Below are 24,914 nucleotides of genomic sequence, written 5' to 3'. Positions count from 1 at the left end.
AAAACCAGATGTGGTTTAGGGATAGCCTCACCTCACTGAACATTTATTTTGTATGTAAAATGAGGATGTTAGATGAGGTCAGGGTTTGTCCCCCTCCTAAAATTGGGGGGTGGGATTTTTAGTGGTAGAACCATTTGTTTCCAAATGAAATTTAGCATGGAACCCCAGAGAACAAAGGAAGATAAAAAGGCAATTTGTGGTTGGGGAGAAAACATGGCGGCATAGAGAGAAGTGGAAAACTGTTAGTCCCCCCGAGAACAATTCATAAATGACCAAAAAGCTAGTAAATAACCAGGAATAACTGTGGGGAGACAAATGTGATTGCCCACTCATCATCCACCAACCTGAATTGGGAGGAATGCCCGAGATCACAGCATAAAATCTGTAAGTAAAACTGCGGACCCGCACTGAGAGCCGAGAGCCGAGAGCCCCTCCGTCACAGAAGCCACGCGGTGCCAGAGAGCAGCACTCTCTCAGCCCAGCTCCAACTGGGGTTTCAATGTTAACTGCTAAATACAGACAGTGAATCCTCAACGAGCAGACAGAGGCTTTTGGGGACAACTGACCTTGAGAGAGTCGGGGGACATATCTGTCTCAGGACGAGAAGCCCAGAGGCTGACGGGTGAACCTGGGAGCTTTTCTGTCCCTTTTGCTTTCTGTGGAGAAAACTGCAGCCGCTTTCAGCCTGCAGCGCTTTGCAGTAAAGACAGACTCAGCTATTTTAAAATCAAAATATTTTGATCAGCAGAGTCAAAGAAACAGAGAACTTCCTGATAGGCAGTGACCTCTTTGGAGGGGGCATAGCTTCCCAAAGGAAAGGGAGGGGCCCAGCTTTACCTCCCGGCTTTCCGAAACCAGACCCCAAAGCCTGGGGGAGGAGAGCCACAGGCCACACCCCCTTACACAGGCAGTGACAGACTGCACCTGCCAAACAGAAAAGCACAGGTGTTATTAATCCTCTAAGAAAAACCATCAGGGGAACCAGATACTGAATATTTCCTCCTTCTGTGACCTGAACCTGTTCTCATCTGGGAAAACCTGATTGGGGTGGCCAAGGAGGTCAGATGCTTAGACAACAGAAAACTACAACCTACACTAACAAAAATGAAGCTATGACCCAGTCAAAGGAACAAACGTACACTTCAGCTGAGATACAGGAATTTAAACAACTAATGCTAAATCAATTCAAAAACTTTAGAGAATATTTCACAAAAGAGATAGAGGTTGTAAAGAAAACACTGAGCATATATACGGCAGAAATTGAAAGTTCAAAAAAACAACTAGTAGAATCTAAGGAAATGAAAGGCACAACACAGGAGATGAAAGACACAATGGAAACATACAACAGCAGATCTCAAGAGGCAGAAGAAAACACTCAGGAACTGAAGAATAAAACACCTGAAAGCCTACACGCAAAGGAGCAGATGGAGAAAAGAATGAAAAAGTATGAGCAACATCTCTGGGAACTTAAAGATGAAAGAAAATACAAGAATCTACATATCATTGGTATCCCAGAAGGAAAAGAGAAGGGAAAAGGGGTAGAGGCAATAATAGAGGAACTAATCAATGAAAAGTTCCCATCTCTTATGAAAGACATAAAATTACAGATCCAAGAAGTTCAGCATATTCCAAACAGAATAGATCGGAATAGGCCTACGCCAAGACACTTAATAATCAGATTATCAAATGTCAAAGACCAAAAGAGAATCCTGAAAGCAGCAAGAGAAAAGCAATCCATCACATACAAAGGAAGCTTAATAAGACTATGTGCAGATCTCTCAGCAGAAACCATGGAGGCAAGAAGGAAGTGGTGTGATATATTTAAGACACTGAAAGAGAAAAACCTCCAACCAAGAATCCTATATCCAGCAAAGCTGTCTTTCAAATATGAGGGAGAGCTCAAAATATTTTCTGACAAACAGACAATGAGAGACTGTGAACAAGACACCTGCCCTACAGGAATTACTAAAGGGAGCAATGCAGAGTGATAGAAGATGGGAGTGTGTGGTTCAGAATACAATTTTGGGAGATGGTAGCACAGCAATGTAACTACACTGAACAAAGATAGCTATGTATACAGTTGAGAGAGGAAGGCTGGGAGCATGTCAGACACCAGAAAAAAGGAGGAAAGATAAAGAATGGGACTGTGTAACTTGGTGAAATCTAGTGTTCAACAATTGTGATAAAATGTACAAATATCTTCTTTTACGAGGGCAACAAGAAAATGTCAACCTTGCAAGGTGTTAAAAATGGGGAGGCATTGGGGGAGGGATGCAATCAATGTAAACTAGAGACCGTAACTAACAATCATTGTATTATGCTTCCTTTAATGTAACAAAGGTGATATACCAAGGTAAATGCAGAGAAGAGGAGGGGATAGGGGAGGCATGTTAGACACTTGACATTGGTGGTATTGTCTGATTCTTTATTCTACTTTGATTTAAGATTACTTTTCCTTTTTGCTCCTTCCTAGCTGTCATTTTTTTCCTCCTTCTTTTCCCTCTCTACCTCTTTGATGCTCCCTCCTGCCCTGTGGAAGAAATGTAGATGCCTTATATAGATAGTGGTGAAGGTGGTGAACACATAAATATGTGACCATACAGAGAACCATCAATTGTTTACTTAGGATGGAATGTATGGGGTGTGAACAAAACCATCTTAAAAAAATGGGTTGATGTCAAAACCTCAAGGGCAATATACTGAGTGAAATAAGCCAGACATATATGGACAAATATTGCAGGGTCTCACTGATAAGAACTAATTATAATATGTAAACTCATAGACATGAAATATAAGGTACCAAGATATAGGACGAGGCTTAAGAATGGGGAGTGGTTGCTTAGTATGAGCAGAATGTTCAACTAGGACAAACTTAAATGTTTGGAATAAACAGAGGTGTAGGTAGCAAGATGTGAGAATAGCTAACAGTGCCGAATGGTGTGTGAATGAGGTGGAAAGGGGAAGCTCAGAGTCATATATGTCACCAGAAGGAAAGTTGGAGATCAAAAGATGGGAATGTATAAAACTGAATCCTATGGTGGGCAGTGTCCATGATTAACTGTACAAATATTAGAAAACTCTTTCATGAACCAGAACAAATGTATGACAGTACAACTAGAAGTTAACAATAGAGGGACATATAGGGAAGAAATATATACCTATTGGAAACTATATACTACAGTTAGTAGTATTTCAACATTCTTTCATAAACAGTAACAAATGTACTATACCAACACTGCAAGTCAGTAATTGAGGGGGGTTGGTTAGGGATACGGGAGGATTCGAGTTTCCTTTTCTATTCCTTTTTTTTTCCCCCCATCTTTCACTTTATTTCTGGCCTGGAGTAATGAAAAGTTTCTAAAATTTGAACAAAAATTAAGTGTGGTGATGGATGCACAGCTGTAAGAGGGTACCAGGGGCAACTGATTGTACACTTTGGATCTTTGGATAATTATATGGTATCTGAACAATCCCAATAAAAATTAAAAAAAAAAAAAAAAAGCAATTTGTGTGGCCTTTTTCTTCCCGATCCTGGGGAATTTCCATAAACAAAATAGATTTGGTTATGGAACATATCTTATGTTCTGCTTTGTGTAGTGGGTGTTTAGGTTATACCCAGTTGCTATGTGAGGGATTCTAGGCCTACGATTTGGGGAACCCCAGTCAGAGCAAACTTGCCTCACGTTTCTTTCTTTTCTGCAGGGTTGCAGTTTCTAGAGCCTCCCTTTACTCAAGAAAGTGTCATCAAGAAAGCGGAGGGTATGGAAGCTAGGCCTTTAACTGCCCAGTCTCAGGTGAGTGGGAGCTGCCTTTTTTCTTCTTGTTTTCCAACTGGGAATCCTTTTTTTTTTTTGCCTGAGTTCTGAAATTCCTTAGCTCAGGAATTTGTATCTTAGACTTTTCCCTCAAGAACTAGGACTGTTTTGCTTTATTTGTACTTGTGGTTCTGTTTCCTTAAATCAAAAGAAACAACCTAGGTTTAATAGTAATGTGGGCGGGAGGCAAGTGAAGAAACGTCAGGGCTCTGAAAAGGCGCTCCTGGGTGTCATCCCCAGCAGGAGTTATGCCCACAGCAAGCTTGGCTCCCCCAGATGACAAGGATGGTTTAGCAGGAGACAACATGTGTAAGTCTTCTGTCAGGACTAAAGGATGCCAACAGGAGCCGAGCGAAGAGGATGCCACAGCCCCTTTCTTTGTCGTACCGGGGTCCTGGCTCCTCTCCAAGCCCCTTCCTCTATTTTCAAAGATTAGATTTCCTACCCCTTCCTTTCATTTCTCAATAGTTTTACTCAGGCTTGAGAGTTACTTGTTCTCTTTTGGTACCATTGTACCAGGGTTCCAGGAGAATCCCCCTGAAGGAGGGTGAGGGAGAATCTCCCTCATCATTACATGCAGATTTTCTTCAGTGGTGCCTGAAAAACTGAAGAATTAGGCATGTTGGTGCCTTGAAAGGAATTCCCTAGTCACTGCTATCCCCTTGGTATGATAGTCTGGGCTGTATTAATTCCTCTACAGGGAGTGCCTGTTGGAGGAGCTCAGGGGAACACATTATCTAATTACTAAGGGGCGACTGTTCACCCAAAGCACAGTGACCTCACAGCAAGATAGAACATCCAGGGGCAGAGGGACTGGGGCCTCGGCTCTGTTCCCGCATTTAACTGCTTCCCCTAGAAGATCTCATGCTGGTCTGTCCAGGTGATCTGGAGAAGCAGGTGTGAGAGCGGAAACAGGCATCTAAGGCCTGTTACTCCCTGGTTGGTCTGTGATGGGCAGGTGTTTGCTGTGCATTTAACACAAGGAGAATTAAAGTAGTTAGGGGTTCAGGAGAAAACTTCCTCAAAGGATGTTTAAGCTGAGATCTTAAGGATGACTTGTCATTGTCCAAATAATTGTGAGGGAACTCGATCTTGAGGGCCCAGAGTTTTCAGGGAGCATAGCCTGTTTGAAGAATGAAAAGCCATTTAGTGAGGCCTAACATGGAAGGAAGAGGGAGGATGGTGGGCAATGTGGACTTTGTGGGTGTGTTAAGGATAGTGGACTTTAAAACCTTACTCCGACCACAACATGGATACTGTGTTTGCACAGGGTTGATGAGATTCCACAGGAAGAGTGTGCACGCTAATAAGAGGGTAGGGAAGGAACTTAGAGAAATGTCAGTTAACAGTTTATGAGGTTGGTAGAGCTGATGAACTTGCAAAGGAGACTAAGCCGGAGCGTCCATGAAGTAGGGAGGTAAAGCAGGTGTGGGCCGTGCCTGGGAAGACATAGTTTTAAGGAGAATATGCACTAGAACATAGCATTCTGCTGAGCAGCCGGACTACATCGAATAAAAAATGAGTTAGTGAAAAGAGAAATTACTGTTGGCCTTCATCAGAGTAATTTGCAAAACTTCCAGGGGATGGAAGCGTGATTGCATTGTATTGAGGAGGGCCTGGGAAGTTGAACGCATGGAGACGGTTTCTTTTTTCTAAGAAGTTTGGTTGAGATGAGAGGAGGGGATAGCTGTAGAGCAAAGCACAGCTGGGAGTGTTGAGATTATTAAAACGTGAGAGCTTTGAGCATGTTGAAGTGATGGTGAAGAGCCAGCAGGGGGGGGTGGGTTTGAAGATGCTTGGGAGGGGGTGCTGGTGTCCTGAGGTGTCGTGGACAAATCCGTACTCAACATGGAGACAGTAGCCTTTTGATGGGAGAAGTTCTTCCATTGTAATAGTGATACGGAGAAGGGATATTTAATGACTGATTTTTCCCACTGAAGTAGTGAGGTCGATGGGATAGTAGAATGTTTCAGGAGAGAGACAAAGGATAGAAGTTTCTCTGGAGAATGGGAAAGTGAGCTGCATTGAGAAGGAAAGGGGGATTGCTGAACTAATGAACTGTGTTGAGGTTATTATAATAAATTCAGCCATGAACTTGTTATGGAATGTATGATTTCTGTGAGTATTTCCTAAAAATTCTCTGCTTCCTGCGCACAGTGGAGGTACAGTCCCAGTTGGGAATTAGCCAGCAGTAGGAGAGGAGACTAACAGGCAAGGGGCATAAGCTGTTTGCCAGAGAGTATATGTGAAATGATGGACCACGGATTCTCGGTGAGATAGAGAAGAGATCACAGGAGGGACTGAGCCCTCCGGAGGACTGCATGGGCCAGAGGCTCCAGTGCAGGTAAAGGATGAAAGCAGGACTATTTTGATTAAAGATGAGAAGGGAGACTTGCGGGAGGATGGCAGATAAGGAGAGGCAGAGCCAAGTTCTCCTCTCTGAAAAAGACTAGATTAAGGGCAGGAAGCACTCCAGAACAGGAGTTCCAGGGCGCCACTGGCTGGGTGGAGACTTCTATACCACATAGTAGGACTTAGCTGGAGAGGCAGAGGGGCTGCGTTTGAAACGTCGGGGTGAGTGTGTTTGGCCTGGACCGCTGCCGGGAACGGCTGGCTGGAGCCAGCTGACAGGCAGAGGAGGGAGCAGTTTCCCACACCCCATGCACCCTTCTCAGCCGCTGGCTGGGGAGATGACCCTTCACAGCCCCATGGCTGAGAGCTCCCATGAGGGATCTCAGGATTCAGCGGACTTGTGGTGATCACATTCACTCTTCCTCCATGGAAGCCCGTGGTGAGCACAGCTGAGGCAGAGATACTGCATGGAAGCACCAGGAGCCCCTCCCCAACCCCAGTTGCAGGTACGCGGCAGACAGGGACTGCAGTGCATTTGAGCTGGAGGGTGAGACACGCAGCTCCACAGCCCCAGACTGATCCACCTGCAGCCCCAGGAACTGCCAGGACCACTGTGCCCTGGAGCGGACTCCCTGCCAAACTGTGCAGGGCCCACCCCCTCCCACAGGGCGGGCAGTCCCCAGTGCACGTGGAGAACATGTGTGCTGATTGGATTTCCACCTGGTTTGGACCATGCTCAGTGCACAGACAAGTAGGAAGAGAGCTGGCTTGAGGGTAAGAGGTGACTCAGGAGTGCCACCAGCTGGTAGGACAGGGAAGGTGCACTTCAAGCTGTAGCTCTGCCAAATTATAGATAAATGTTCAAATAATTCTGCATATCCCAAAATAACCTTATCAAGACAAGCAAATGTCATGAGGCCAAAAACAGAAAATCATAAAGCAGTTGAAGAAACAAGAAGCCAAACAACCAAATTAAAAAGCTGGAGGAGAAGATGGCAGAGTAGGTGAGGCGGGATGGGCTTCTCCCCCATGAAAGTAACTAGAGAGGGGCCAGAGGACACCAGGGACTGTGGTTTCGGAGTGCAGCCAGTCATAGAGGGTCCCCCACAGTACATGGAGGGGACACCAACAGAAGCAGAAGAGAGATGGCAGCTAAAGGGATGGGGTGAGTTTTTTCCCATCTGGACCGCCTCCTGTGTCAGCAGTATCGAGACTGCTCTTCACTCCCATCCGCCTACCTTGATAGTTTGCTGGGGGGTGATCCTCCACAATCAGACAGCGGGAGCTCCCGTGAGGGAACCCAGTGGGCAGTGTCTGCTATCCCATACAGAAGTGCGCGGGGTGCCTCACAGGGTGCATCAGTCTTCTAAGACACCCTCAGGGAGACCTGAAACTATTGCCTTCTTCCAAGACCTGAGCCCATTCTGGTCTAGGAAAACCTGATTGGAGGCCAGATGCCAGACAACAGAAAACTATAACCTGCACTAGGAGGGGCAAGGTTATGGCCCAGTCAAAGAAGCAAACTTATACTTCAACTGAGATACAGGAATTTAAACAACTAGTGCTGGATCAATTTGAAAGTTTAGAGAGGATATGGCAAAAGAGATGAAGCATATAATGAAAACACTGGGCGTACATAAGGTAGAAATGGAAAGTTTGAAAAAACTGACAGTATCTGTGGAAATGAAAGGCACAACACGGGAGATGAAGGACACAATGGAGACATACAACAGCAGATCTCAAGAGGCAGAGGAAACCATTCAGGAACTGGAGAACAAGGCACCTGAAAGTCTACACACAAAAGAACAGATAGAGAAAAGAATGGAAAAATATGAACATCTCTGGGAACTTAAGGACAAAATGAAATGCAGGAATGTGTATGTCATGGGTGTCCCAGAAGGAGAAGAGAAGGGAAAGGGGGCAGAAGCAATAATAGAGGAAATAATCAATGAAAATTTCCCATCTCTTATGAAAGATATAAAATTCCCAATCCAAGAAGCACAGCGTACCCCGAAACAGAATAGATCTGAATAGGCCTATGCCAAGACACTTAATAATCAGATTATCAGACATCAAAAATAAAAAGAGAATCCTGAAAGCAGCAAGAGAAGAGCGATCCATCACATACAAAGGAAGCTTGATAAGACTATGTGTGGATTTCTCAGTAGAAGCCATGGAGGCAAGAAGGAAATGGGTTGATATATTTAAGACACCTAAAGAGAAAAACCACCAACCAAGAATCCTATATCCGGCAAAACTGTCCTTCAAATATGAGGGAGAGTTTCAAATATTCTCTGACAAACAGACGACAGTTTGTTAACAAGATCACTGTTCTACAGGAAACACTAAAGGGAGCACTACAGACAGAAAGGAAAAGACAGGAGTGAGATGTTTGGAACAAAATTTTGGGAGATGGTAGCACAGCAATGTAAGTACACTGAACAAAGACTGTGACTATGGTTGAAAGAGGAAGGTTAGGAACATGTGGGACACCAGAAGGAAAGAGAAAAGATAAACACTGGGACTGTGTAACTCAGTGAAACCTAATATGTTTTTACATGAGGTAGAACAAATGAATGTCAACATTGCAAGGTGTTAAAAATGGGGTGGGATTGGGGGGAAAATACAACCAAAGCAAACTAGAGACTATAGTTAACAAAAACATTGTATTATGCTGCCTTTAATGTAAGATAGGCAATATACCAAAGCTAAATTCATATGGGTGGGGGACATAGGGGAAGGGTATGGGACTCCTGGCATTGGTGATGTTGTCTCACTCTTTATTCTACTTTAGTTTAATGCTGTCTTTACTTTTGTGGCTTCCTAGCTGCCATGTTTTGTTTTGTTTTGTTTTTCTCTCTTTCTTTTTTGCTTTTTCTCCTGTCTCTCTACCTTCTTTGACTCTTCCTCCTTGTTTGTAGAAGGAATGGAGATGTCTTATACAGATAGAGGCAGTGGTAGTGAATACATAAATATGTGACTATACAGGGAACCATGGATTGTTTACTTAAGACGGAATGTATGGTGTGTGAACAAAACCGTCTTAAAAAAATGGGTTGATGAAGAAACCTTGAGGGCACTATATTCAGTGAAATAAGACAGACTTATAAAGACAAATATTGCAGGGTCTCACTGATATGAACTAATTATAATATGTAAACTCATAGACAAGAAATGTAAGTTATCAGGATATAGAATGAGGCTAAAGAATGGGGAGCAGTTGCTTATTATGAGCAGAATGTTCAACTAGGATGAAGTTAAATATTTGGAAATGGGCAGAGGTGATGAGCACATTGTGAGAATAACTGACAGTGTTGCATGTGTGTGAAGGTGGTGGAAAGGAGAAGCTCAGAGTCATGTATGTCTCCAGAAGGAAAGCTGGAGGCTAAAAGACGGGAATGTTTAAAACAATGAATCTTGTGGTGGACAATGTCTGTGATTAACTGTACAAGTATTAGAAATCTATCTCATGAACTAGAACATATGTATGACACTATTAGTAGAAGTTAATAATAAAGGGGCATATAGGAAAAATATATATACCTATTACAAACTATATACTACAATTAGTAGTATTTTAACATTCCTTCATCAACAGGAACAAATGTACTATACCAATACTATAGGAATCAGTAATGGGGGGGGTGGTTAGGGGTATGGGAGGATTTGAGTTTCCTTTTTTTGTGTGTCTTTATTTTCTGGAGTAATGAAAATGTTCTAAAAATTGAAAAAAAATAACTGTGGTGATGGATGCACAGCTGTATGATGGTACCATGGGCAAATGATTGTACACTTTGGATCTTTGAATAATTGTATGGTATGTGAACAATCTCAATTAAAAAATAATAAATTAAAAATAAATAAATAAGTACTTTAAAAAAAATAGAATTGAGAGGCTTTCCTGGAGGTTACTCTCATGCAAGCTCCACCTAAATGGCCACAGTATGCCAAGCCCTAAGCCACAGTAGTCCTGAAATACCTAGGTACCTGAGATTCTATAAAAGATAAACTGTGTTTATCTCTCAGAAACTTAAATCCACCAGAGTGTTCCTATGCCAGACAAGTCCTAACACCCAGAGGCAACAGCGTCTTTAAGATGAATGACCAGACGCAGCCCCTTTCCCTATAATGTCAACACTCCTTTTCAATATGAACAAGTTAGGGTGGTCTCTGCCCAGACAGCTGTGAATATCGAGAAAGTTATTAAACAGGAGGAAATGGTAGCAACAGAGAAGATATGATTTAACAAAGGATTACAAATGCTGAAAAAAAAAAAAAAAATATATATATATATATAGATGCTAGGGTATTGTAATAGATAGAAGGAAATAACTCAAATGATGGAACTGTAAACCGTAACATTCTTCGAAATTTGTTCTATAGGTACTCGATAAAGTGTACGTTGAAAGTTAACACCTTTTTGTATATATATCTGATATTTCACAATAAGGAAAAAACTGAAACTCTAGGAACTGTAACTCATAACATTCTTTGAAATTACCTATATAACTACTTGTTAAATTGTTCTTTGAAAGTTAACACCTTTCTGTATGTATCTTATATTTCACAATAAGGAAAAAACTGAAATCGTCAGACTGTGACCCATAACATTCTTTGAGATTTGTCTCTAACTACTTGTTAAATCATATTTGAAAGTTATCACAGTTATTTATATTAAACTTCACAATTAAAAATGAATTAAGAGAGGGAGCAGCAGCCTGGGGCATGCAAGGCAGCAGCGATGGGTGCAGGATGGCGATGGTGACCATAGCTCTCTAACATGAGTCCGCCCTTCCCACCACCTCCCATCTACTGACTGGAGTGGGTCGCTGGCCCAAGCAGCGGTGCAGATGGTCCACTGGAGGTGCGGCGACTGCTGCACGGACCAGCATGAGCCCATGTGGCCCTTTGTCATGGTGATCTGGGTTGGGGCAGGACTGCTCTGGCAGCACCTGGCTGTGGATACCAGAAAAGCATACATACAGTCGCAATTATCTGTTCCTGGAAGGACTGAAAACATTCACCTGTGAAACCATCTAGATTTGTCCATCATTTGGGGCTTTGCTGACCTTTTGCTTGTCTCATGAGTGAAAATCCAGAGAAAGACATTTGTCACCTGAGCTATTGACAGTGCAACCACAGGAGTTCATGACCTTCAAAAATGTAGCTGTATGCTTCACCCAGGAAGAGTGGGCATTGCTAGAGACATCCCAGAAAAAGCTGTTCAGAGAAGTGATGCTGGAGAATATCGATCATCTCATCTCAGTAGGTATCTTCCTACAAAGTGGGTGTCAGGTCTGCACATTAGATGTGCTTTCCCTGTTGACATAAGGAAAGAAATTATGGAATGGGATTTCTCCAAACCCAGAGCCCAGGCAGGAAAACTGTAAAAAGCAAGAAATGACATTCATGCACCTTACCTGCAGGAAAGACAATTCTAACATGTTATTGCAGATATCTCACACTCAAAACAATTCCTTTCAATGTAATTACTTGCAAGAAGATTCCAGTCTGAGATCTACAGTGACTCCACATGCATTGATTCCCATGAGAAAGAAACCATATTTAAGTAAACCAGTTGGAAAAGTCCTCAGGGACCAATTTTTCAGTACAATGGAACTCAAACTGGAGATAAATGATATGAATGCCTTCTATGTGGGAAAGTCTTCATTAATTGTTCTAAACACACACAACATGAGAGAACTCAACACTGGAGAGAAACCCTATGAATGCAAAACCTGTGGGAAAACTTTCAGAGAAAATTATTATTTTAGACAACATGAGAGAGCACACACTGGCGGGAAACCCTATGCATGCCATACCTGTGGGATAACCTTCATTTATTGTTCTGGCCTAAGAGAACATGAGAGAGCTCACAATGGAGAGAAACCATATGCATGCCATACCTGTAGGAAAGCCTTCATTAATTGTTCTGGCTTAAGAGAGCATTAGAAAACTCAAAGTCAAGAGAAGCCCTGTGAGTGCCAAACCTGTGGGAAAACCTTCACTCTATATTTTTATCTTAGAAGGCATGAGAGCACACACACTGGAGAGAAACCCCATGCATGCCATACCTGTGGGAGAGCCTTCAGTGATTCTTCATCTTAGACAACATGAGAGAACTCACAGTGGAGAGAAACCCTATGAATGTCAAACCTGTGGGAAAACCTTCAGTAGTTATTATCTTAGAAAACATGAGCAAACACACTGGAAAGAAACCCCATGCATTCATTCTTCATATCTTAGACAACATAAGAGAACACACACTGGAGAGAAGCCCTAAGTGTGTCATCTATGTGGGAGAGTTTTCGCTCGACATATTGGCCTCTGGAAACATAAGAGAATGCACATTGGACAGAAGCCATAAGAATGTAATCTCTATAGGAAAACTGTAATTTTTATACTAGACAACATGAAATTATTCAAACTTGAGAGAAACCCTGTGAGTGTCATCAATATGGGAAAGCTTTCAGTCAATATTATGACCTTAGATGATAAGAGAGGACTCACACTACACATACTTTGAATATGGAAGAGATTTTTGACAGAGCTTTAACCTTTAAACACACATACCTAGGAAATACTGTTTGTAATCTATGTGATAGTACCTTTAGCCATCCATAGTATTATAGTTGCTAGAAGGAAATTCATACACAAGAGAATCTGTATGAATGTCATCTATGTAGAAAACTCTTAATGGATGGTTTGATACGTGAGAGCACTTATAATATAAATCTAATGAAAGTGGAGGGTCCTCATCTCCTATTCTAAATTGTAAGTAAGCCAGAGAAATTACATGTGAGGAATTCTATGTAGTCAATGTAGGAGTGCCTTAATTTGTAACTTATCCTTTAAAATAAGTGGTCTCCATAGGAATGAAACACTGGGTCTGTAATTACTGTGCACTATCATTCAGTGAAAAACAAGACAATGTGCTAAAAATACTGAATTTAGTAATAACAATGAAAACATGAAATAAGACGGGAAAATCATGAAAACATGATAAAAGAGGGAAAAGTCTTTATTAGGAGGCTGGCATCCCTTCAGAGAGATCCAGAAATTTCATGATGTGAATGTGTTTAATATGAACTCAGGGGAAATCATTTATTCAGAAATTTGGGAGGAAACATAACGCACAGTGGAGAGAAGCCATACGAATGTAATCTATCTGCATAGACTTATTGTGTCTTTGTGAGGGATATTGTTTGATTGGGCAAATTACTGGATATTTGGTGGCTTAGTTATGAAGATCAATGGTTGAAATACTATTGGTTTGGGAATAGGGTGTGAAGCCTGTGATTTTCGAGTCTTCTAGGGTAAATGAATATACTTCTGTGGTTGCCTCTAATGGATCAGTAATGGACATTTTTTAGGTAAGTGATTAAATATCTGAAGCATAGGAAGAGATATGTTTGCTTCATTTTTTATCTTAAAGGGAACAGAACTTCATCTTGGTAACAGTATTTATCAGTGGGTGAGAGGGTCCTGCATGCAGTTCTTGACTGAGTCAGGCAGAGTTCCAGATAATTCCCATTTCCCCTCACTAATGACCCATTAGGGAGTACCAGTCAGAACCAACTAAAATAATCTCTTAATAATCAAAGAGGTAATAGATCCCAAAATGTGTAGGGCCAATGGGCAATGCCATTATGATGGTCCAACTATGGGAATTCAGTCCTTGTCATTAATATTTGAAAAATTATGATCCAGAACATGCATATTTGAAAAATTTTCAGCTAACTTCATAATTTTAAATGACTGTTGGATTCTTGCCTACTAAAATTGGGGACACTGGAAGTATTTCTGTTCTCAAAACTGCACCTTGTGTTTTATGAAATGCTGAAAAACTGACAGCTTTACCCTAAATAGAGACCAAGAAAAGGTTGTCTCTTAACTTCCATTATGTTTAGACATAGTGATGGTCTTATGTAGTATAATAATTCAAAGAAGGGAAAGAAATTGCAGAAAATGTGGGGGAAAATGAAACTTTTTGTGTGCAGATGACATGTTTTGGTATATAGAAACTACTAGTAAATTTGCAAAAGAAAAGTAGAGGCCATTATTAACTTTCGGAATGCCACAGGATCTGAAGTAAAAATAAAACTTGATTTTTATATGTTAGAAATTTATTAGGAGAATTAATCCATGTTCCTGGGCCCAAAATTTCATGTTGTCAGAATTTGCATGTCCTGTTCAATGGTGTTTCCACCTACGGTGGACACTGGCATGGGAAATTCAGCAATTTCTTGACTGTCACAGAGATTAAGTCCATTATCCTCATGTTCCAGGAAGTGATCATTCTCAGCCTCTCCCACCAGGATCTCCACCCTCATTGGTTGTGCAAAGCAGTTTAGTGTATCCCTCATTGCCTATGTCGTTCCAAAGATATCCATCCCAATAAGACCCTTGCCATATCTATTTTGCCAGTTTGAATGTATTATGTCCCCCCAAATGCCATTATCTTTGATTTAATCTTGTGTGGGCAGACCTATCAGTGTTAATTAGATTGTAATTCTTTGAGTGTTTCCATGGATACGTGCCCCACCCAACTGCAGGTGGTGACTCTGATTGGATAATTTCTATGGAGGTTTTGGCCCGCCCATTCAGGGTGGGTCTGAATTAAATTACTGGAGCACTATATAAGATCAGACAGAAGGAGCAAGCTGCTACAGCCAAGAGGGACACTTTGAAGAAAGCACAGGAGCTGCAGATGAGAGACAGTTTGAAGATGGCCGTTGAAAGCAGACTCTTGCTCCGGAGAAGCTGAGAGAGGACAAATATCCCAAGTGCAACTAAGGGTGACATTTTTGAGGAACTGCAGCCTAGAGAGGAACGTCCTGGGAGAAAGACATTTTGAAACCAGAACTTTGGAGCAGACGCCAGCCACGTGCCTTCCCAGCTAACAGAGGTTTTCTGGACACCATTGGCCATCCTCCAGTGAAGGTACCCAATTGCTGATGTGTTACCTTGGACACTTTATGGCCTTAAGACTGTAACTGTGTAACCAAATAAACCCCCTTTTATAAAAGCCAATCCATCTCTGGTGTTTTGCATTCCGGCAGCATTAGCAAACTAGAACATCTATAAACATGAGTAACATATATGGTGTCTCCATGCCAACAATTTACAAAGGTTTCTTTGCTACAATAGAGAATATTTGATTCTCTATCACATTCTGTCTATGAATCTAACCAGACTGCTAAGCCATTGGTGATCACTTCCATCATGAGGCAGTAAACATGTACGTGGGGGTTGTGATGGTCAGGGTTATGTGTCAATTTGACCAGGTAATGGTGCCCAGGTGTATGGTCAAGTGAGCACCGACCTGTTAGTGCAGGAGCATTTGCGGCTGATTAAAAAACCAGAAGGCTGATTTATTAAGTCACCAATTGACTACATCTGTGACTGTTTACTTTAATGAAGGTGTGTCTTCTGCAATGAGAGAATTCAGTCAACTGGATTTAATCAAATCAGTTAAAGACTTTTAAGGGAGAAGAGAGAGAACCTTCCCTTCTTCTTTGGCTAGCCAGCATCTCCTGGGGAGTTCATTGAACCCTTTCATCAGAGTTACCAGTTCATTGCGTACCATACAGAATTTGGAATCATGCCTCCTGCCTTATGGAATTTGGACCCATGCATCCCCACAGTTGTGTGAGACACTTTAATAAAATCTTATATTTACAGATTAAAAAAAGTATTAAGAAAACAACGGTGTGTAGAACTGCATTTAGGATAATTGGGGTGCAACCATTTGGGAACATGACCAGGTCTACTGAGCAATCAGGTGGTGAGTGACTGATGTAAAATAGAGGGTTCACCCCGGATTAAGAGGCTTAATTGTTGGAAAGGCAGTAGCATGTCTTGGTAAAGAGTAGAAGGCTCTGGAGTCAGATGGAGCACTTGGTGCATTTTGCTTGTTCAGAATGTCTATACTGTTTACTTCAAGCTGCAGCCCTAGATTGTGAATCCAGGTGAGGCTATCACTTCCTGATCAATCCCAATATGATCATCATGATGGACACAGTATCAAACAATTTTGTGAGAAAAATGCTGATAGAGAATACAAATTACTTTGGAGAATGATGAATTTGTACTGAAGAATTCAGAAAGTATATGTGCTCTTCTGAAGCTGTTATGTACCCCAGAAAATGCCATGTTCTTTTAATCCATCCCTGTGGCGGCAGACCTATTGTGGGTGGGATCTTTTGGTTCAGTTGTGATGTGATCCAGCCCATTCAGGGCTTAATCCCTTTACTGGGGTCCTTTATGAAGTTAAGAGAGAGAAACGCCCAGAGACATATGGAGGCAGCCATTGAAACCAGAACCAGGAGAGAAGGACCAGCAGATGTCACCGTGTGCCTTCCCAGGTGATAGAGGAACCCCAGATGCCAGCAGCTTTTCCATAGAGAAGGTGTCTTCTAATTTGGACATTTTCATGGCCTTAGAACTGTGAATTTGTAACCTAATAAAACTCTATTGAAAAAGCCAGCTCATTTCATGTATATTTCATTCTGGCAGCTTTAGCAAACGGAAACAGATTTTGGTACCGACAAGTGAGGTGTTGCAATTTGCAAATACCAAAAATGCTGGAATGGCTTTATAAATGAATAAGGGGAAGATTCTGGAAGGATTGTTGAAAATCTTGATAGAAGAGGCCTAGATTACTTTGAAGAGTTTGTTGGTAGGAATATGGACGCTAAAGGTATTTCCAGTGAGACCTTAGAAATGATGAATGCGTCACTGCCAACTGGAAGAAAGGTGATCCTTGTTTTAAAGTGGGGGAGAATTTTGCAAAATTGAGTTCTGGTATTGGGTGGAATGTAGAATTTGAAGGCAATGATTTTGGTTATCTCGCTGAGAAAATTTTAAAACTAAATGTGGAAAATGCATTCTGGCTTCTCGTTACAGCTTGTAGTAAAATGTGAGAGGAAAGGGATAAGCTGAGAACTGAACTCTTGGATACAAAGAAACCAGACACTGATGGTTTGGAAAATTCTAAATTTCTGGAAAGTGAGTCCCCAGAGAATAGAGCCCCATGTGAGGATTTAACCAGCTAGCCATCTCAGTGTGAAACAGACTTGGAGATGGAGTTATCCAGAAAGGATTTGTGGAAAGTCCTATTGTCTGATAGTTAGGACCCCTGTGTGCCGCATGTTAAGCTGGAAAGTTTGTTGCAGGTTCTGTATAAATGGAACCACTGCCAGCTTGGACTAAAGGGACAGAAAAGGGATAGCTTGAAGGAAAAATGATTTCAAAGCCAGAACGATGGAAGCTGAGGTCTGGAGTCAAGAAACCTTGGGCCAGGAGAGCAAACCCCCCCATGCACATGGAGAGGGTGAGTTTGCCCGAGTTTCCAAAGGGCAGGCCTTCCTTGCCATTGTTCAGGAAGAGCGTTACCACCTCAGGGCTCTCAGGTGCCTAGGGAATTGAGGGTAGCTTGGCCACCCCACTGTTCAGGAAGAATGCTGCCACCCAGGCCTCAGAGAGGGTAGAGCATGTTCTCCGTGTATTGGGGAGAGCCTGGCCACTATCCCACTGTTCTAAGGAGGTTGAGTGCCCCAGAAATGGCAGAGTCTGGCTGCTGCCCCAATTCTTGAAGAGGGTGGAGCTGAGAACACAGTGGTCTCTCCAAAGCTTGGAGTTGTTGGAACCCTCACCAGTGTTGGGAGAGAGCAGGGCCACTGCCTAAGCCCTTGGAGAAGGTTGGCCTGCCACTCTCTCAAGCCCTGAGGATCAAATGTCTTTCTCTAGATGACTCTCAGACTTTGAAATCTTATGAAGTTTGCCGTGCAAGTTTTTGGAGCTGTTTGGGTCCAGCGACCCCTGTTTTCCTTTCAATTTCTCCTTATGGCAATGGGAACATTTATCCTATGATTGTTCCTCCTTTGTATATTGGAAGCAGATAACATTTTAGTTCTAAGTTTCACAGGTCCACAGCTGGAGGTGAATTTTTTCCTTAGGACAAACCATGCCTGTAACTGATTTTGATAAGATTTTGTACTGATTTATTGTTACTGAAATGATTTAAACTTTTTTGATATTGTGATGGAATGAATGTTGTTTGTGTATCAAAAGAACATGTCTTTTGGGGGTCCAGAGGGTGGAGAGTGCTGGTTTGGAGGTGTTATGTACCCCAGAAAATGCCATGTTCTTTTAATTCATTACTGTGGGGGCAGACCTATTGTGGGGGGGACCTTTTGTTCAGTTAAGATGTGACCCAGCCCATTCAGGATGGGTCTTAATCCCTTTACTGGGGTCCTTTATGAGTTTAAGAGAGGAAATACCCAGAGATATTTGGGGACAACCACTAAAACCTGAACCAGGAGAGAAGGACCAGCAGACGTCACCATGTGCCTTCCCATGTGCCGGAGGAACCCGGATTTCCAGAGAGAAGGTATCTTCTTCTTGATATCTTAATTTGGACATTTTCAAGGCCTTAGAACTGTAATTTTGCAACCTAATAGAACCCTATTGAAAAAGCCAACCCATTTCTGGTATATTCCATTCCAGCAGCTTTAGCAAACCAAAACCATGTGTTTGTACACTTTAAAGAATAGTAATAAAACAGATGTCAATGTTCTCATCCCTAGATTGAGAAACAGGGTATTACCCTGCCACTAGGCTTCTATGGTAATCTTTAATAATAAGATGTTTTGATATCCTTACTGCCTTCCTCTTTTTTTATTTATTCTTCTGTTTTGATAGAGTATAGCTTCCTTGCTTCCTGGTGCATGGGAAGAAAACTCTGGGGACTCTGCGTATCTGAAAGGATCTTTATTCCACCCTTGTATTCAGTTGAGGGTTTGGCAGGGATTGTGACTCAAGACTGGAAAATTATTTCTCTTCACAATTTTAAATACAATGCTGTCTTTTGTTTGTATGGTTGTTGTTGAGAGGTCTGAAGCCATTTTTATTTCTGACTCATGTATCCTGTTTTTTATTCCTCCCTGGTATCTAACAGAGTCTTTCCTTTGCCCTAGTAAACTTTTAGTGATTTGTGTTCTTGTAGGCCCAATTTTATCATTGTACTGGGAACTTGTGATACTTCCCTTAAATTAAGCAGCTCATTCCCTTCAGCTTTTGGAAATTTTCTTGAATTATTCCAATATAATTTCTTTCTGTTTTCTGTGTACTCATTTCCTATTTCTTAGAATCCAGACTTTTTGTACTATTTCTCTCATATTCTTAACTTTTCTCTTATTTTCAGTTTCTTTGTTGTAGTCTACTTTCTGGAATATTTTTTTCTACTTTGTCTTATAACTCTTTTATTTCAAAGTTATAAAAAATGTTTTTTGCTGTTTTCTTTCTCATTGTATTGTTTGTTGAAGACATCTTTTTTTTTCTTCTTTAAATGAAGCAATATTTTCTCTTCTTTGCTTAACTTGGAACTCTCTCAGGCTGAAAACTGGTGGGCCTTGCTCCAGGTAGTCCTAAAGCAAATGAAAAACCCACAGCCACCTGGGGCAAAAGATTACAATTGAGACATACAATTGATAGCCTAAAGCCAGGAAGTTAGTTTCTTTGGGAAATTAGGGTATTCAGAAGTGCCTGTGTATACCGGGGAATTGAGAAAGCTGGGTGCATATCCAGGGAGCAGCATGCTGAGGAAACACCTGACAAGACTCTGGATCTTTCACCTTTGGAAGATCTCTAAGCTCAGTGCAAGCAGAAAGTGAAGGCTATGGCAGAGATGATGCGGTATGGCTGAGTGTTGAAGGCACGCCCCAGCACAAAGCCAGTCGTACAAAGACTGGGAGAGGTGTGTTTGGTTTAGTTTGGTTTGGTGGTTTTTCAAAATTCCTGATGTTCAAGGAATTCTCTTACAAAATGCTAGCTGAACCCACACTAAAGGAATACAGAATTCAGTAACTATGCATGAAAGGAATACAGTCTTTGCAAAACTAGGAAAAGACACTAAACAAGTGAATGACTGCAACCTGCAGCAGTCTAATAAAGCAAACCCTGGGGAAGGGGGAGCATCTGATTTCCAGAGTAAACACATTTGAATATTAAAGTATCCAGTTTTCAACAACAACAAAATCACAGAGCATTCAAAGAAGCAGGGAACTATGATCCATTCACAGAAAAAAAAAAAAAAAAATCAACAGCAATTGTCCCTTAGGAAGCCCAGATAGTATACATATTAGACAAAGACTAAATCAACTCTTAAGTTAAGCTCAAAGAACTAAAGAAAACCATGGACAAAGAACTAAAGGAAACCAGGGAAAAGAGGTATAAACAAAATGAGAACATCAACAAAGCAATAGAAAATAAAAAGGAATCAAATAGATATTCTGGAGCTGAAAACTGCAATAACTGAAAAAAAATCACTAAAGGGGATCAAGAGAAGATGTGAGCAGATAGAAGAATAAATGAACTTCAAGATAGGACAATTGAAATTATCCAGACTGAGAAAATGAAAGAAAAGGGAATGAAGGAAGGTGAGAAGAGCCTAAGGGACTTGTGGGACACCATGAGGCAGACCAGCATACACACTGTGGGACTCTTAGGGGAAGGCGAAAGAGAAAGCTGAGTCACCTCCAACTAGGATAAACTCAAAGAGCCATACTAATTCGCATTGTAATCAAACTGTCAAAAGTTGAAGACAGAATCTTAAAAGCCACAAAAAGAAGCAACTTGTCACGTACAAGGGATCCTTAATGAGATCAACAGCCTATTTCTCTTTAACAAAGCCATATTTAGTGCTGAAAGGAAAAAAGCTGTCAACCAAGAAATATATATATATACAGCAAAGTATCACTTAAAAATGAAGGAGAGGACATTGTTGCCATCCGACCGCTTTTCAGGAGACTGGGGTCCAAGGCAAGCGAGTTGGTCATAATGGCAGGTGAAGAAATAAATGAAGATTATCCAGTAGAAATTCATGAGTATTTATCAGCATTCGAGAATTTCATTGGTGCTGTGGATAAGATGCTCAAGACCATGATGCTGTTTCTAGAAATTTCTGAGTTGTTGCAGAAGGTGGATCCACTTGAACAAGCAAAAGTGAATTTAGTTTCCGCGTACACATTAAATTCAATGTTTTGGGTGTATTTGACAACTCAAGGAGTTAATACTAAGGAACATCCAGTAAAGCAGCAATTGAAAAGAATCAGAGTATACGTGAACAGAGTCAAAGAAATAACAGAAAATAAAAAGGTTGGCAAGGTGGACAGATGTGCAGCTTCAAGATTTGTAAAAAAAATGCCCTTGGGAACCAAAGCCTAAGAAATGCATCAAAAGTTGCCAATAAAGGGAAAAGTAAAAGTTAACTTTTGATTTTGAAGTACATATATTCAAAAAGTGCTTTATTTTTGTTGTTTTCCACAAAACAGAGGGTGACTATGTGGCAATGCAATGTTTAAATGTATTCCTGTTTAGAATTAATATATAAAGTTGTTTACACTTTAAATTTCTATTGCTAAATGCTTTTTTTTTTGAGAAAGATTAAGTTATCTTTATTGATTTTCCTATAGAGAGCTATGAGAGTTTTAGCATTGTGGTATATTTTACATTCATAATTTACTGTCTTTTTTGATGAGACTCTTATTTCCTTATATAGGTCATTCTTTCGTGTACTGTTTTATAAACAACTATGAAATAGAAGTTTAATGTTTGTAAACATTTTATACTATTGTAAATGAATAATGATCTTATGAAATCTATCATCTGAAGACTGAAGTTATACGTACAACTGTTTTCACTACATAATATTAAGAAAAAACGAAATAGCTTAAATGTCCTTTTTTTCCTTGTGGTTATTTCATCTCTTTTTCATGATTTTAGGAATTATTACTTTTTTTATAGTCAAAGCATGAAATTAAAACTGTAGGGTTATACTTTAATTCCTGCCACTTTGCCTCTATGTCCCATTTTAAAATAAAATGCATTCTGTTCTCATTTTCTTTTAGGTGGGAAGTGAGGTTGTATGTGGATGGCTGAATTTTAGCATAATGGCTATACCCTGTTTAAAGAATAGGCTGTAAATTTTGTGTAGCTAAGCTGTTTATTTTTCTCTTTTGTGCAAATTTGCCCTTCAAATTAGGAAGATAGATTTTAGAAACCATCACAAATAAAGAAATTCATGAGGTTTTGTTCTTGATGCATATTGCTTTAGATAACTGCCCATGGTTTGTTGACGTCACTTTTTTAGATTTTTTGCTTATATGTCTTTGAGGCTATGTCAAGTACATACAAGTGTTTTGAAACAATTTATTTAATCCTGCTTAAGAAGAAGGAGAAATCCAAAGGAGATTACATTGTGTTTCTGTTCTGATTTATCTTTTGGGAATATTTGTTGCAGAGAATTCTACATATTAAACTTTTAAAAATGTCTAAGCCTATGATTTTAATTATATGTTCTTAATGCTTCCAGTCTTTGAATCCACATCATCATGTGTAGGAATGCCAAGTACAGTAAAGTACTTTAATTTCTGAAAAAGGAGTTGTTAAAATTTTCTGTGTGATTAATTCTCCATAAGTAACCTTGAATAATGGATTTCTTGATTTATGGTAGCAGATATTGGAAATGGTCTTAAAATGTAATAGATTTTGTAAGACATGTTGAACTTTTTCTATGACACATGAAGAGGAAGTCACTGAGAAAGGCAGAAAGTATCTTCTGGCACTCATGTCAGACAGTTTTTGAAGTGGAAGAACATTTATAGTTATTTCACTCCTTTCTTCACCTTCATTCTCTCAAATTTCTAGCTGTTTTCTTTAAAGTAACTTCTTTATGATAGAAATGTTATAATTAAGATCAAGTGTAGTATACATGCCTTTGTGTTATTTCTTGCAAAGAAACTTGTAACTTGCATTTCTCTATGTTTTTTAATTTCATACAGAAAAGATTCAGTGAAAAATGTCATACATTTCCAGAAAATCATTAGCCAAATTTAGGTTTGTGGAGGTCCAATTCTGCATTCTGTTAAATTGGGAATTGTTAAATGAGTACTTCTTTCAGTGCTTATTATTAGAATAGAAAAAAATAGTTTGAGTGTATGCCATTTTATTATGTATAATTTTAAATACTCGTTCTTAGCATATAATAAGGAGATGCGTGGTAGCAGTGCATTGGATTGCTTATTTGTTTGTCATTTGTTTATTCACTCCATAAATACTTAATGATATTTACATTGCCAGATATGGTGCTAGGTGCTAATTCCAAATAAGACAACTCAGTCTTTAGTCTATTTTCATAAAGTGTTATAAAAAGTAGTCTTTTTATAGACATTAATTCAGTTTTTCAGAATTACTGGAAAATTTATTGCAAACTATGCTCTTTAACCTTAGACAGAACTATGAAGGATGATAGGTTTATCTTTGTGACTACGATGCAGTTGTTGGTAACAGAGTTTGTCCCAAATGACTGCTCTAAGTTTAGATATTAATTACATCTCATTAATCTCCTTGGGAATCAGCAAGTTGGAGAGGTCGCAACTATAGATATTTTTAAGATTAGTATTATAGACTATTAATCTAATACTAAATAATAAGATTTTGCCTTTAATATTATTTTAAATACAGTTTCCTTCTTGTTCATAGGTACAGGATGGGAGTTCATTTTGGTAAAGTAGAATATGTTCAGAGAAAAATTGAAGCTTGAATTATGGTTTACTGCATGGCTGGAATTGGGAAGTTGTGTCAAGTTGATTGATTTTTAAGACCCTCTGGATTTAAAAATTGTTCCACTTAGCTATTAGAAATGGATTGGTTTTATTACTAAATAAGGCTTTTAAAATGAGCTAGAAATGTGGGAAATGTTTCAAAAATGGACAATGTATTGAATGTAGGTACTTTTTTCTTAAGGGGGTCACTGGAAAAAAAGATACTTTAGGAGTCACTCAGTTTATGATATAGTTTAGTTATAATTTTATGTAATACATTATCAGAAGTTCTGGCTTTACAAAAGTGACATTAAGAAAAATTTGCCATGTTTCTGAGCGCCATGTAATGTGGCTAAGTTTGGTATATAAAGGGAAAAAAAAAAGCACTGGTGACTTATTTTCTTCCTTCATTATTCAGATTGCACAATTGGCTATGTTCAGTGGTTTTTTAACTGAATGACCTTGATAGCAACCTGTTTTTATATAAATGTGACCTTAATATACATTACTAATAAAAACATTTTCTTTTTCCCTAAAAAAAAAAAAGGAGAAATTGAGGCATTCCTAATGAAAATTTGAATGAATTCATTACCAGTATTCCTGCCCTACAAGAAATACTAAAGGAAAATCTTCAGGTTGAAATGAAAGGACACTAGATGTAACTCAGAGCTAAACAAAGACATAAATTTCTCTGATTGCAGTACTTACGGAGATAAACATAAAAGCCAATATTATTGTATTTTTGGTTTGTAACTCCACATTGTATACCTACATGATTTGAAATACAAATGAATAAAATTATAAATCTATGTTTTGGGGCACACGATGTATAAAGGTGTAATTTTTGGCAAGAAAGACAAGAATGGGGAGGGAAAATTATATAAAAGCAGAGTTTTTATATGCCCTTGAATCTGAGGTGGTATCAATTCAAACTAAATTGATAAAAAGTTAGGATGTTGATTATCCTCAAAGTAACCACTAAAAAATCATCTAAAAAAATACACAAAAGGAATTGAGAAGGGAGTCAAAATGGAATACTTCAAAAAAAATCAACCAACATCATGACTACCAATGTTTATGAAAAAAATGTTTTAGATAATTTTTTTGGGTAATAAAGAATGGCTCAGGTGGTAAGTCTATT

The 24,914-nt window shown here is 39.8% G+C and overlaps 2 protein-coding genes across 2 annotated transcripts in view; both read left to right on the top strand.

Annotated features, from left to right (window-relative positions):
• Positions 1–24,914, top strand: part of ZNF268 (zinc finger protein 268) — a 115,677-nt gene that overhangs the window by 22,096 nt on the left and 68,667 nt on the right. The window contains 1 exon segment of the mRNA XM_037816802.1: positions 3,703–3,794. Coding sequence (XP_037672730.1) covers positions 3,762–3,794 — 33 coding nt within the window. The 5' untranslated portion in view covers positions 3,703–3,761.
• LOC119519231 (nuclear nucleic acid-binding protein C1D-like) lies at positions 21,005–21,497 on the top strand. Its single transcript, XM_037816801.1, has one exon. The coding sequence runs from the start codon at positions 21,009–21,011 to the stop codon at positions 21,393–21,395; it is 387 nt and encodes a 128-aa protein (XP_037672729.1). The 5' UTR covers positions 21,005–21,008; the 3' UTR covers positions 21,396–21,497.

This window comes from Choloepus didactylus, chromosome 23 (genome assembly GCF_015220235.1).
Source record: "Choloepus didactylus isolate mChoDid1 chromosome 23, mChoDid1.pri, whole genome shotgun sequence".
NCBI classification, from domain to species: Eukaryota; Metazoa; Chordata; class Mammalia; order Pilosa; family Megalonychidae; genus Choloepus; species Choloepus didactylus.
Note: the sequence above shows the minus strand (reverse complement) of the source record. Positions and strands in the feature narration are given on the sequence as shown.

Excerpts from the sequence above, each read along its gene's own strand:
- LOC119519231 (XM_037816801.1), top strand. The coding sequence starts at position 21,009 with ATGGCAGGTGAAGAAATAAATGAAGATTATCCAGTAGAAATTCATGAG.